This window comes from Oryzias latipes, chromosome 8 (genome assembly GCF_002234675.1).
Source record: "Oryzias latipes chromosome 8, ASM223467v1".
Lineage (NCBI taxonomy): Eukaryota > Metazoa > Chordata > Actinopteri > Beloniformes > Adrianichthyidae > Oryzias > Oryzias latipes.
This window is the reverse complement of record NC_019866.2, coordinates 4,971,258-4,985,132: the sequence shown is the minus strand read 5'-3', so window position 1 is coordinate 4,985,132 and position 13,875 is coordinate 4,971,258. Positions and strand designations below refer to the sequence as shown.

Below are 13,875 nucleotides of genomic sequence, written 5' to 3'. Positions count from 1 at the left end.
AAATCTTTTTTTTTTTTTTTCTTCAATGATTTGTGATCTTCACTGGTGTCCATGGATTACATGAAATCCTCTCCACCTTTGTCATGGTAGGGAGAACACGTCAATGTAAGGGTGGGGTCATAGGATAGCACAAGGGTTAAGGGATGGTGTGTCACAAAAATCACACACCCATTTGTTCCTAGGGACAGTTAAGAGTAACCAGTTTAGCTATTAAGTATGTTTTTGGACAGTGGGAGGAAGCTGGAGTCCACAGAGAAAACCTACGCATGCACAGGGAGAACATGCAAACTCCACACAGAAAGGGACTTGAACCAGGGGCCTTCTTGCTGTAAGGCAAGGGTGCTAACCACTTCCCCACAGTACATCAATCACTAGAAACTGAAGAACAAGGTATTGCTGGATCATATAGGCATATTCCACTTTAGAGAGTGGTTGTTTGACGTTATCTTCCTGACATTATTACTGCTTTGATGCTGAGGTAGTAATCTTTGAAGGAGCAGAATCGTCCATTTACAGAAACACAATGAGGCATCAAATGGGGTTTTTCTAATTATTTTCCTTTATTAATTGCTTAAAGGACATCTTTCATTTTCGTTCATTGAAGATTCATTTGGCCGCTGAAGTGAATCTCTTCAGTTTTCCTCATCTGAAATGACAACAGAAAATGTTTTTAACGAAAATTTCAGACAAATTGAACTGTCTGTAATTCAGAAGTACCGTTATGTGATATTTCATTCCTTGTTGGACTGATATGTCTACATTATTTTCCAGACTTAAAGATGCTCTAGCAGGAGCTAGTATTAACCCTTGTGCAATCCTAGGCACTTTAACATTGGGAGTTGGGTTATCTAGACCCACTAGAACCTTTTTTCTTCAATGATTTGTGATCTTCACTGGTGTCCATGAATTATATGAAATCTTTCCACCTTTATCCACCTTTGTCATGGTAGGAAGAACACGTCAATGTAAGGATCGGGTCATCTGGACCCCATAGGATAGCACAAGGGTTAAGCTTAAAAAATCTTAGTGCTTTTTGGGTGTAATCTTGATGTTAACAGAGTAACAGAGTAGAATGGATATCTATGACTTGCAGAGAGGAATATTAAAAAATCTATACGATGACGATACAACTTGCAATACATGAAGAAATAGGAGGCGGACATCAAACATCAAAAGGGTTTATTTGATTGGTCAAATACTTCAAGCTGCCATAAGATTATTTTTGCACATTTAAGGTAACCAATTTTTGCAGACTTATGCGATACGTGTATTACACAGCTTGAAACCGTGATAACGATAAATTTGCTATTTACTGTGCAGGCCTACTGGGAACACTGAGGAAATACAGCAACAGATGATCAGAGTGGGACTTTAAAGAAAAAGGTTAACAGTAAAAATAAAATGGGCTCATAGTTTAGTCAGTATTAATGTGTTTAATCTATTAATTATTTAAATCCCTAACTAGCTTACTTGTTAAAATCTGCCAGTAAAGTAACAGTTATTATTGTGAAGTGTCCTTAAAATCTACCTTCTTCTTCTTCGTCCTCTTCATCTTCTTCTTCCTCCTCCTCTTCATCGGAGCTGAACGTCCCATCAGGTAGGCTGTAGACCCGGATCACTTGCTGTTCACAGGAAGGAGAGCGTGTGAGTCCAGCGGCCTGTAGCCCCGCCCCTCCTTGTCTGTGCCCGCGGCCTCATTTTGTTGGGGTCTTTGAGGATCAGGTATTTGCCCTCGTCCAGGTTGCGGCGCAGGATCCCCCAGGTGTTCTCCATGCTCAGGTTGATCTGGCTGGCGAACTCGTTGGGTTTGAAGTGCTGGGTTCCCAGGATGACGTGGCGAGCCGAGTCCTTCACGTGGTAACGGGACACGTACCTGAGGAGAACACGGTGATCAATGAGGATCAAGTCTTCAAATCATCTACTTCCCTCTAAATCTGATTCTTCTGCAGAGAGCGGCTGAAATCTAGAGTTTCTGACTGAATCCCATCAATTCAGAATCAAATCCTGAACCCTCAGAACATCCGCTTTGTCTCAGAACTCACCCCAGTTTCAGATACTCGGATCCGGCCAGCATGGCGCAGCAGGTCCAGCGGGCCAGTTTGTAGCTGTTGTTCTTCAGCTCGGTGGCCAGCACGGCTCCTCTCTGAGAGTCCAGCTTCTGACGCCAGTCCACTCCCTTACAGTACTGATGGGCTTTGTGCTGAGAGAACCGAGGAATTTCTGCTTCATGGTGAAAACTGAATTGTTGATTTTCAGACCTGAGTTCATTCATGCCTGCTATATTTGAACATAATTAGTGCTGGAAGCATGGCTCTGTTTGAAAGGCGCAGGACTGGCACATGAGAAACCAGGCTTAGATTCCCACGGCCGCCATGAGCTTCATCCACTGTGGCTCCTTGGGTAATGTCTGCATGTCTGAGCCCCCCCCGATCAAATACAGGGGTGTGTCAGGATGGCCATGTGGCGTAAAAATCTCTGCCAAAACCACCTGTGAGAATCGGTGAAAGCCGATTCGCTGTGGCGAACCCTGAAGGGATGATTTTGATGTTTCGTTGCAGACAACAATCAATCATTTTTATTCTATTCATTTTTACTGTGCAATCCTAGCCAATTGTTTAACCTTTGCAGCGATTATGAGTGGGCGGAGCTTCAGTCAATATAACAAAGCAAAAGCGAAAGTTTGTCTGCACTTCAGAGCAAAAGATTCAAATTCAGAAACCTGATTTATCAGAGTAATCAGGCATACAAAGACGATGAGAGGTGAAATACCTGTTTACTTCGCTGCAGAGCAGACTGTCAGAAGGAAGGACATTCAAGCTTCCATCACCACAGCAAACCAGAGGGTTCTTATAGCTGATCCTTGGTGCACCCCAACCTCCACCTGTCACATCTACAGCCCATTTCACCAGTCTTACAGCCCTCATCTATGTCCTGAACAACTCTGACATACTTCCTCATACAAACCAAACCACAGCTCCTCCCTCTGTACAAAGAACAATGCCACCTCAGTTCTTTTAAACATTACTCCTCTTTACTTCTAATCAATCAATCAGAAAAAAGCTCAACTAATTAAGAAAGATAGGAAGCTGACAAATATGCTCAAGAATTGGTGCAAATATTTGGGAACTGAGGAAAGCACTCAGTATGCATGCAGCGGCAAACAAAGCCAACTCAACAAATTCTAAACCTGCTCTGTAAGAATGCTGCTCTGCGGAGAAACTGGACTGATGTTAAAGACCCAGTCCAAGCTTCCACATGCATTAATATGAGAACCACATGACAAATTTGCTCGTCTCTGAAACTCCTTAGCCAGTTAAATCAAAAATTGATTTGATTGTTCAAATGAATCAGTCAGTTCAGGGACAATCTTATTTGGGGGATTTTTTTATTTACACTATATTAAGATTTGATCACTTCTTTTTTGCAAGCCCCTTTTTACATTCTTTACAGCAAGATACAGAGTAAAACTTTAAAATTCATGTAAACGTTATTGAGTATTTACTTACAGTCTCTCGCCACCACCATGAAGCCGGAGACGCTCAGTGGAACACATGACCTGTTTCCCTCTGTGAAATAAGAAAACACTGTTTTGCACAAACCTTTTATTCCCCCCCTTCCCCATCATATTTCTTTAAACTCTTTTACTGAATATTTTTGTGATTTCTAAACTGTGGATTTATTCACACTGCTATAAAATCTGTCTTTAAATCTCTTAAGAGCGCATTTCTCCTACATGTTAACAGCAAGCATTCAACGGATCAGCAGTTTAATGATCCTTTAAATTTATATGCTTCTCTTAAAAGTAAATCTATTTATGTGACCTTTCTTAGTGTAACTTTGTCTCGTATAGGTAATTTGACCAGATTGGCTAAAGCCCATGAACGTACATTTTTAGGTTTTGTTGTCATAAATAAATATCTATTTATCCTGACAGACTTAAATTAATTGTTATAACAAAATGTGGATTCATAAAAGTAGAAATGTCACTTAGACATGTTAACAAAGTGTTTTATTTACTGGCTCTGGATCACCACTAGATGGCAAAAGCAGAGCACAAAGCACCTCCAGGGCTGGATTTATTGAAGACAGTTTCCAACCTGGAATTGGTTTGGAATAATGATCCTAACACGCTAACTATAATTGCCTTCAGGCACAGAGAGCCATGCTACTGTCAACTTGTGATGTGAAATATGGAATGGAATAAAAAGCCTCTAAATACATATTTCTCTAGGGGGATGCTAATAAAGGCCAGTTGTTATTGAATCAGAGCTGAGCATGTGGTAATAACACACAGGAGCGGGCTGCAGTTCTGCTATCAGCCCATCTAATCTAATCTGTGACGCCTCTTAGGTACAGCACAGTGTAGAAACCACACAGTTATCTCCCCACAGGACTTTTACATAATGCAACATGTACCAGGGAGATCTATCAGTGACGAATGAACCTGAAAACGAAGAGTGGAGGCTCCTCTTTAAAGCTTTGCCTCAAGTCCTCTACTACTTTGGCTCAGATGTTCCTGAGTCATGTTATCCATCACTGACTCGGCTCTTTTGTTTACTGAAAAGCAGACGTGTTTGTCCGCAAAAGAGCGCCAAATCAAAAGTGATCAAACATATGAATAGGGTTTTCCTTTTCTCACTTGGTTCTAACTAAAATAAACTTCACAGCACCTTGGCATTTCACTAGATGTTGAGATTTTATAATAAATCCAGTAAAATAGTTGGGATTGTAACGATTCATTAACTGAATGGATTCATAATCCTACGATCCAACCACATCGATCTGTCTAAGGCAAGTTGTACATCGAATTGACTATACCATAATAAAATTGTTTTAAAATTAAATATATCATTTATAATAGATATCAGAAAATATCATTTGGACTGAGAAACCACAGAAAGTTTATTTTACGCTAACATAAAAACAACCAAGCGGACAACACATACATGATGCGGTACAAAAGGATCAAGCCATCATTAATGTGAGGAAACACTAAATTCAGCAACAAAAATCTGCCCAAAAAGTCTTAAGATGAGATTCATAAACAATAAAAATAAAACTTATTGAGGTATTTTCAGCCTTAATGACGCGATGCGTCTAACCTTGATGACCACCTTTTTTTTAATGACGTAAGTACGCACGAACGTCAACCCAACAGTTTACGCTCAGCGCACATCTCCTGCCCAGGATGATGAATTACAAAATCCTGGTTTTCCTGATTTAGTTTGGAGAACTATGTACCCAGGGGCGTAACTTTAAAACTTCCTGTTTCTTTCAAAATAAACATTTTGATAACCCATTTTAAACTACAAAATGCATTTATATGAGTTAATGATGCTTATCTGATTTGCTGAGTAATAAGATTATGTATCTGATTTATGAAAACATTCTGATCAGATTTCATTTTTCAGTTACAGGTTATCATCTGAATAAGAAAAACAATCTGTGAACCTAACTGGGTGTTCTCCATCCTGCATTGCTGCTCTCTGATCCTTTAAACTGATAGAGTTTTGTTTATGACAGGTTAGACACAGGCGAAGGCACAAAGAAATGGCCCTCAAAGTGATAAACGTCTAACTTTAAAAGTAATTATAATTTTTAGGCAAACTTTTATAACATTCACTGAAATACTTCTAATATCTTCACCTTTGGGGGCCGGACCTTGATTACTAATGCACAGCATCATCTAAAAGGATGAAGATGCAGCTTCTAAACCTGGTCTGGGAGGAAGATGCAGCCTTAACCTGATACAACATGCTGCAATATTTATGAGCCAGTCTCACTTGAATTCTCTTTATCATTGAAATGCCTTTCACGTTTATTTTGTTCTCTACTTTAATTCATTGGAATCCTTTTGGGATCATATTCTTCCCCATTAGATGTGAAGCCACTTTTGCCATCTTCACTATTTTTTTTTTGGTAACGCTTTCTTTTACAGTACAGTACTTACAGTGTACTTAAGTGGTACTTACATGGTACATATTGTGTAACTACTGGGTACCTTCAGGGTACTTACATGGTACTTTTGTTGGAATTTACTGGGTACTTACAGTGTGTTTACATGGTACTTTCTATGGGACTTTAGTGGGTACTTACATGGTACTTTTTTGTGTCTACTCTGTACTTACATGGTACTTACCGTGTATTTATGTGGTACTATTTGGTTCATACCTATGTGGTACATACTGGGTATTTATAATATTCTTACTGGGTATTTACATGATGTGCAAAGGTGTCTTTTATGGTACTTACCACATGTATGAACAAGGTAAGCACAAATAAAGCACCTTGAATTTAAGTCTGCACTTGCATGTTTCATGGTGTTTACCATGAATTTACCACAGAAACTACCCCTTAAGTACACTGAAACTGGGCTGTAAAAGAAAGTCAGCCCTATTTCAACTCAACTACATGGTAATTTCAGTACTAAGTACTGGGAATGTGTACTTGAAAATTACTTGGTACTTACCCCTTAAGTACAATGAAACTGGGCTGTAAAAGAAAGTCGGCCCTATTTCCACTCAACTACATGGTAATTTCAGTACTAAGTACTGGGAATGTGTACTTGAAAATTACTTGGTACTTACCCCTTAAGTACAATGAAACTGGGCTGTAAAAGAAAGTTGGCCCTATTTCCACTCAACTACATGGTAATTTCAGTACTAAGTACTGGGAATGTGTACTTGAAAATTACTTGGTACTTACCCCTTAAGTACAATGAAACTGGGCTGTAAAATAAAGTCGGCCCTATTTCCACTCAACTACATGGTACTTTCAGTAGTAAAGCATTACAGTCAAAGCAATAAGGAATTCACAGAGATTTATCAAACTCATTACAGAAATGATTTAATAAGTAAAATATACTTTGTACTTTATGAAAGGCTTTATGCTTTTTATGTTCATTTACTGTGATTTTTCTTGCAGTTACAGACCCTGAAGAAGTCCTGCACCGTTACCAAACTCTGCTGAAAGAATTTTGACAGACAAAAAGCACGACCCTTAGGGCAATAATGTGTTTTTTGGAATGCTCCTTTTTTACTGTTTTGTTGAGAACTTAAAACAAATTTCATTGTGATGATATTTTGTATGCTGTAGAAGTGTATCATTAAAGATTGCTGTTTTCACTGCTGTCTTGTTTCTCTTTACATTTGCCTCATGTTACAAAAAGTAATCAGGCCAAATATATTTTTACAAGGCAGTTACTTTACCCTTACCAACAAGTTAGCATTGTCTCGTTTGGTGAGGTCAAAAGACCAAGTGTGTATTTACACTGTATAGGAAGATAATACGTGAACATACCCAGCATTTACTACTGAAAGTACCATGTAATAGAGTGTTTTTGCATTTGCTTTCTTAAGAAGTAATGAAGATGGAGATTAATGCTGAAACTAATATTTAGGATTTATCTAACAAAAAACAAAACAAAAAAAAGACTACTTTTTTCTCCTGAAAAAACATCTGTTAACTTTTTTAAACTTTAAGAGCCGTTTGTGTGGCTTGTTAATTAACTTAATCTTGCCTAAAATGCCAAAAACTAAATATGTCTCAATATTTACTATGGGGTCACTTCCAACTTTAGTTTTTGCAAAGCATTTTAACTGAAAATGTTTTTATTGGGCTTGAAATGATTGTTTTACGTGGTTTATGCTTTTTATCTTTTTATGTTTTTATATGAATATATACATATTTTAATCTGTGAAGCACCTTGTGACTTCTGTCTGTGAAAGGTGCTATAAAACATGGAAACGCCCACCTGCTTTATCAAACTTTGCTAGAAGTCGTGCATGTTTTTCATTCATCTTTACATCACATTCATCCTTATTTACTTTGCTACATGTGAGAAAACAGCAATAAACAAAAATATGTTTCATTTCTTCCCATGACAGAGGTATACAACATAAAAAAAGATGCTGTCTTTTTACTATTGTTTGCATGTTTGTCATCTTGGTATTTAAAGTTTATTTCTTTGCTAATTATCTGACAAACGCTGATTCTAAAATGTTCTTGTGGCATTTTTCTGATGTTACAAGGTAAAAAATTAAGCTTAAGTATTTCTCTTATTCAAATCAACGTGATTCAGAAGCATTAGGTTGGAGGGTGTGAGGGGCTGTAAACTAGCAGGAGAGCTTTCAGCAATGTGAAGGGGAAGGGGGGCGGGGTTGTTCTGTATCATTGGACTCCCCTCAACTCAGAGGTGAATTTGTAGTGAACTGCTGTTGATATGCAGAAAATGGCCCAGAAAACAACACAGATTGTTTTGATTTTGTCTAAAACCAGGAAAATCCTAATTAAAAACCACTGGGAACGCTTTGAAAAGAGATCAGAAGATGTCTGAAGTTGGACTTTAATAGAGAACGTGCTTTTTACAAAAACAGTGTATGAATCAATGAAGAATTTTAGGATCAGAGCCTGTTAGATAGTTTTGATTTTCTTCCGAGCACTAAGGATGTCCACCTTGGTCCGTAGTTCCAACTCTAAACACACAGGTTTACTTTTTTGAATACTGGGTGTGTGTACTGCCTCCCCCTGAAACACATCAGCCCAGAATGGACTGTGAAAAGAAGGCCAGTGAAAACTGTGTAACAATTTGGGCAATTTTCTGTTTAAAAAAAAAAAAAACCTTGAGGCCAATCCTTCCCAGTAATGTGGTTTTGACATTTACTGATGCCTGTTGCAGGGCAGGCACACCTTTTCATGATAAGTGACCTCTTTTGTCAGACTCATTTTGTTCCAAATAGCAGAAAAAGGTACAGGATTGATTGAAAGAGAATAATAGTGAGTTTGAGGTGTTGGCTTGACCTCCAAAATCTCAGAATCTCATTGCAACCAAGCCTCAGTGGGATGTGTGTAACTTACAGGACCTGGAGGATCTGAAGATAACATGTTTTACCAACGTATCCTTCAAGAGAATCGTGGCATTAATTAATGTAAAGGGTGATTAAAACAGTGAAGCAAGAGGTCATAAGGTTATGCCATTGATGCATTCTAAAACCCTGCATGCTATTTCACATATTCATGCATCCTGAATGTTAATACATTTTTTTCATTTTTTTAAATCTAAAAAAATTAGAAAAAACAACTATTCAAACACATTTCTTAATATCATTTTAACTGTATCTGATAAACTAATTAGTAGAATATTTTCAGACTTTATATTATTTTAAATACAATTTTTAGAAATAAAAATTGAACCTATGAGCACCACATGTACCAGTAATATTTTCTTTTCAAAGACAGATTTTTATAGGAAAAACAAAGACTAAAAGCTCTGATAGAAACCAACTGTTTAGAATTTGGTTTAAAAAATGTCCCAACTTTGACCGATTCACTCTTTATATTACTTTATGCATGTATTATTCAGCCCACTAATACAGAAAAAAGATGAAAGTTTCATTTAAAACAAGCTAAAACATGCAAATGCTCTTTTGCAGGGTGGCCTGAACGTGCATTAATTGTGACCTGGCTGGATGGTGAGAGGAGTTTCTTTCTGCTGAAGTCGGACTTTGCTCTGCTGTCCAAGTTGCACAATCCGGATGGAGTGTTGGAGATAAAGAGCCTATAATGTTACTAAATGCACTGCATACAATGATGCTGGGAATGCTTGTCCTCTTAATGCATGAAAAAGCCTTAGCAGAGCACCCACTAAACTTCCACTTTCGGCTTCTCCCATCAGGGGTCGCCACAGCGAACAAGTCGCATGGTAAATTTGGCAATGTTTTACGCCGGATGCCCTTCCTGACGCAACCTTCTCAAACCGGGCTTTGAACCGGCAGGGGTAGGGAAGGGAACAGGGAGCAGCCCGGAGTTGAACCCTGGTTTCACGGACGGAAGGCGCCGCAAACCAGCACGAGCTAAACTGGCTCCCCAGAGCACCCACTAAACAATAAATGATAAAAAGCAGATGTTCTTCTGTGTTTCAACTAAATGTGAGAGGATGATATTTTCCCATGAGGGCGGAGAGCAGCTGATAATGTCTTTTATTATTATTTTGCAGAGCTTTTTTTTTGTCCACTGCTGAGCACCCTTAGTACCAAAATGAGATGCAATATGTCAGGGAGCTGCAGAGGATTGGCAGCCTCCTCTCTAAATTGTTTCCCCCCACCGAGTGTTCACAAGAAGTGTCGCCTCTGTTGTGGCTCCTTAACTGTCGCTGTGATTATGATAGACCAGAAGAGGTCAACAGTGATAAGCGATTCAAGAAATTTAAAGGTGCGCATCCACCACTAATGGAGATTGAGGTCAACTCTGTGCTCAGCTTCCTGCAAAAGTCCGAGATGAGGTCCACTGACTTTGCGGTGTTTACTGAACACCACACTGTTGGTGTGAGGAGCTCATTTTCTGAGCTCACAGTGGTGTCATTTGCAGATCAGATGGCAGAGTTGAGGGGCTGCACTGCTGTGAAGTGATGGTGGGGATGGGTGCAAAGCCTAGTTTTGAATTAGAAGTTTATGAAAGGCAATGACGACTTTTAACATTCAAGGTTTTGCATAAAACATATTTTTTCTCAACATTAAGCCTGATTACAAGCAGTGGATACAAAGTATATGTGAGCTGGGTCTCATCCCATCCTCTGTTTTTTAAGCAGCTCAGTGGTTCTTTTTATGGAGATGCCGTCTTCTGTAGACTTGTTCAATCAAAGGGAAAACTGTAATAAACCAAAGCAAATAAGTAGTTTTGTTTTTTTATGCATTTTTTTCAAACACTACCAGATTGAAGCCTTTAAAAAAAGAAGAAGCTCAAGCTTTTGAAACCTCTTGGTACACAAGTGCTGGTCCTGGTATTCTGGTTTTCCATCAGAGCCGACGGCTGGCTCTTTGTGGATTTGTTGTACATAAAAGTGGCCAGATCGAATACTCCTGCAGAATTAAAGTAGTAATTGAGGGGACTGTCCTGAAGGCTTAATGGTGTCAAACATTAAAAGCATCAGTGCTGATGAAGCTGCACTTAAACTTGTCAGCAGTGACACTGTAGGTCATTTTTAATATTAAGGACACAGTCTCCCGTCTATAATTCTTCTGGACTTCCTTCAGTTTTTCTCTTTTTGTTTTAACTCTCGTCATATTTTAAACATCCATCTGTATTATTCATCCACACAAACACATTTCACCTTAAACAAGTTTATTTTTGGGTGTAGAATTTCTGCTGTTCTATTTAAAAAAAAAAAAAAAGCTTTGTGCATTTCTGAATAATTTCTTTATGTAAATTAAGTTCAACTTAGTGTTCAGAAAATCTCTTACCATGCTCAATTTTTTTCTTCTTCAAATTCTTTAAGTTAGTAGTTTAAATCACATTATATAATATTACACACCAAACCATAGTTCAAAGAAACAGTTGTTTAGTTAATATTGTGTAGACTCCATATCCTGTTTCATTAAATGACACTGGCATATGCAGACACTCCTCAGCACTACTTACAGTAACTTCAAAACAAAGTGCTCTGACCTCTTATTCCCGGAAAACTCAAGGCTGCAGACCTGCACCTGTGAGGAGAGGCTGAACTCCCTGACAAACGAATGCAAAAGCCTTGTCTTAAGTAATACAGACATGTTAATAGAGGCAGGTGGCCATGTTTGCCAAGTCAAGGCATTAATAGACTGATCAGCTCCGATGATTTCCCGCCTGAACGATAAGAAGACATGAAAAGAGCTCCCTGCCGAGCTGATGGTGATTAAATCAGCAATCATTTCCAAATATTTTAATGTCGCTCCACATATCAGCCAACAACATCCTTATTATAAAAGATGTTGTCCCACTAAGTATTTTCCCATAACTCCTAGTAATCTGAAGGCGAACGTCTTGGTTCTCTCAGGTCTCTGAGAGCTGAAGGTCTTTTACTGAGTAAGATGCTGTCAGATCTTTCTCACAGATGCTTTCCGCTGCATTTGGTTGTGCTGTTAATGCATTTATCTTTTTTTCCCAAACTAATTACCTCTCATTGGATCTTTACTGTATCTTCAGATGACCTTTCTCTGTCTGCTACGGATCAGGAGTAAGGACGTGATGCCTCATTATCTGTGAGAGCTGAGAAGATTCATTCAAATCTGGCCTCCTCTTCTCTGGTTGAACAGATTTGTCTAAATTTATGATCAAAAAATTATTCCCTTCTTTGTTCAGCTGGAGGTTGGATGGGTCAAAAGCTGAAGGCTCATCTGTGATGATAAAAGAGATTCGCAGCAAAACTTGATGAACAAATCACTAACTTTCTTGTTATCATAGATCACACCTCAGCTGTTTGATCCTCCATTAATTCTCAAATGTTCGTGTTTTTTCTCCAGTAGTTCTGCTCCTTCGTTAACCTCGAGAAGAGATCTGAGTTTAGAAGACACCATGAGTACATGGATGCTTGGTAATTAAGTGGAGCATCACAAGGCCCTTTTATAAATAACAGCACACCAATAATAAAGAGGCTTATTTTTCTCACAGAGAGTTCTCAGAAAAAAGCCATATTTTATCAGTTTTTAATGATTTATTTGATTCAACATTTTAATTTTAACATTAGAGTTACTGCAGTTCTGGGTTTACACTACAAACTTGCAGCATCACTTGAGCTTTGAGACACGTGAACCAGCTGTGATCTTGGGAGCTGTTACAGCTGTGGCCGTAATATTGTTTTGTTTGTATATTTGGAGTGTTTTTCTGTATGTTTTCTTTTGGGAGGGTCTGTCTTTCCTTTTCTTTTCCCTTTTGTATGGTGCCGATTGGATTCCACAGTGTCCGGAGCACCTGATTGGCTGTGGACTTCCAGCAGCAGCTTTAAAAACTGCCACATCTTCTGTTGGAGCCCCTCCCCCTCCAGCTGGCAGCAGCAGAGCGTTTGATAAAACATTGTTAGAGGCTTTTGGTCCTTGTAATTTGGGTTTGGTTGTTTTTGTATAGTTTTGAGTTTTCATTGTAAATAAATTCCCAGCTTAATTTCAGTCTGGGCCCAGTGATAGTTTATGATTCATTGGTGGATTTAGTTTTCCTTTTTACCTTTATGTTACATCCATTTACAAACCCCTAGACAGGGGTGTAACATAAATTGGGGGCTAGTCCAGGATATCTGAACTGGTTAGTTTGTTTGTGTGGGACATTTGGTAGCTAATTTATTTCACCCTATGATATATGGTTTTGGGTTTTGCTTATTCGTTTGTTGGACTTTTTTTGTGTAGTTTGGATGACAGTTTTATTGTGAGAGTAACTCATTGAGCACAATTCTTAGATCTAACATGCGATTTCTGGGTATCATTTTCATGCTGCGTCACATCAGGTGCTATTCTCGGTGTGACTCTGAACTGTTTCATTGTTTCTACATAAACCAGGGACGGAAGAGAAGATCTAAAATCTTGTTTATTTCAGACTATAGGAAGAATGCTTTCTAAAGTCACAGGAGATGGAAAGTCCTGTCTCAGATCTTCTGAGTCTCACCCCTTGGTTTCTCATTTTAGGGTCAAATGGTAAAGAGACGTCTTCTTTCTTTTATTTAACCCCTAATCTAATCCAATAATTCTACAAACCAGGATGTCCTGTATTTTAGATTTAGCGTGTCTTTGTGTCTAAGAGAATTTCAGGACCACGGAGAGCTCTTCAAAAGCAGCAGACTCAGTCTGTTTGAAACATTGTTCTTAATGAATTAAGGATCTTTTTTTATTATTATTAAAACAAAAAAACTTTCCTGTTTGGGGGGATTTTAATTTTTAATGCCCAAGTTAGAAAACAGGGTGTACCCCACCTTAGCCCAACAGTGGCTGGGATGGGCTCCAGCATCCCCGTGACCCCAAAACGGAACCAGCGGGTGCAGAAGAACTTCAAAAAGGAAGAAATGCATGAATGATCTTACACTCTCCTTCCTCCTTTTTTCTTAACTTTGTAAAATTTACCAGGGTTAAATGTAAA

At 38.6% G+C, this 13,875-nt stretch overlaps 1 protein-coding gene across 1 annotated transcript; it reads right to left on the bottom strand.

Annotated features, from left to right (window-relative positions):
* Positions 1-536: 536 nt before the first annotated feature.
* On the bottom strand, positions 537-3,365 carry LOC101164727 (eukaryotic translation initiation factor 3 subunit D-like). Its single transcript, XM_004071547.4, has 3 exons — positions 2,043-3,365; positions 1,529-1,873; positions 537-646 (listed from the first exon to the last, which is right to left on the bottom strand). The coding sequence occupies exons 1-2, from the start codon at positions 2,270-2,272 to the stop codon at positions 1,627-1,629; spliced, it is 477 nt and encodes a 158-aa protein (XP_004071595.1). The 5' UTR covers positions 2,273-3,365; the 3' UTR covers positions 537-646; positions 1,529-1,626.
* Between the last annotated feature and the right edge of the window lie 10,510 nt (positions 3,366-13,875).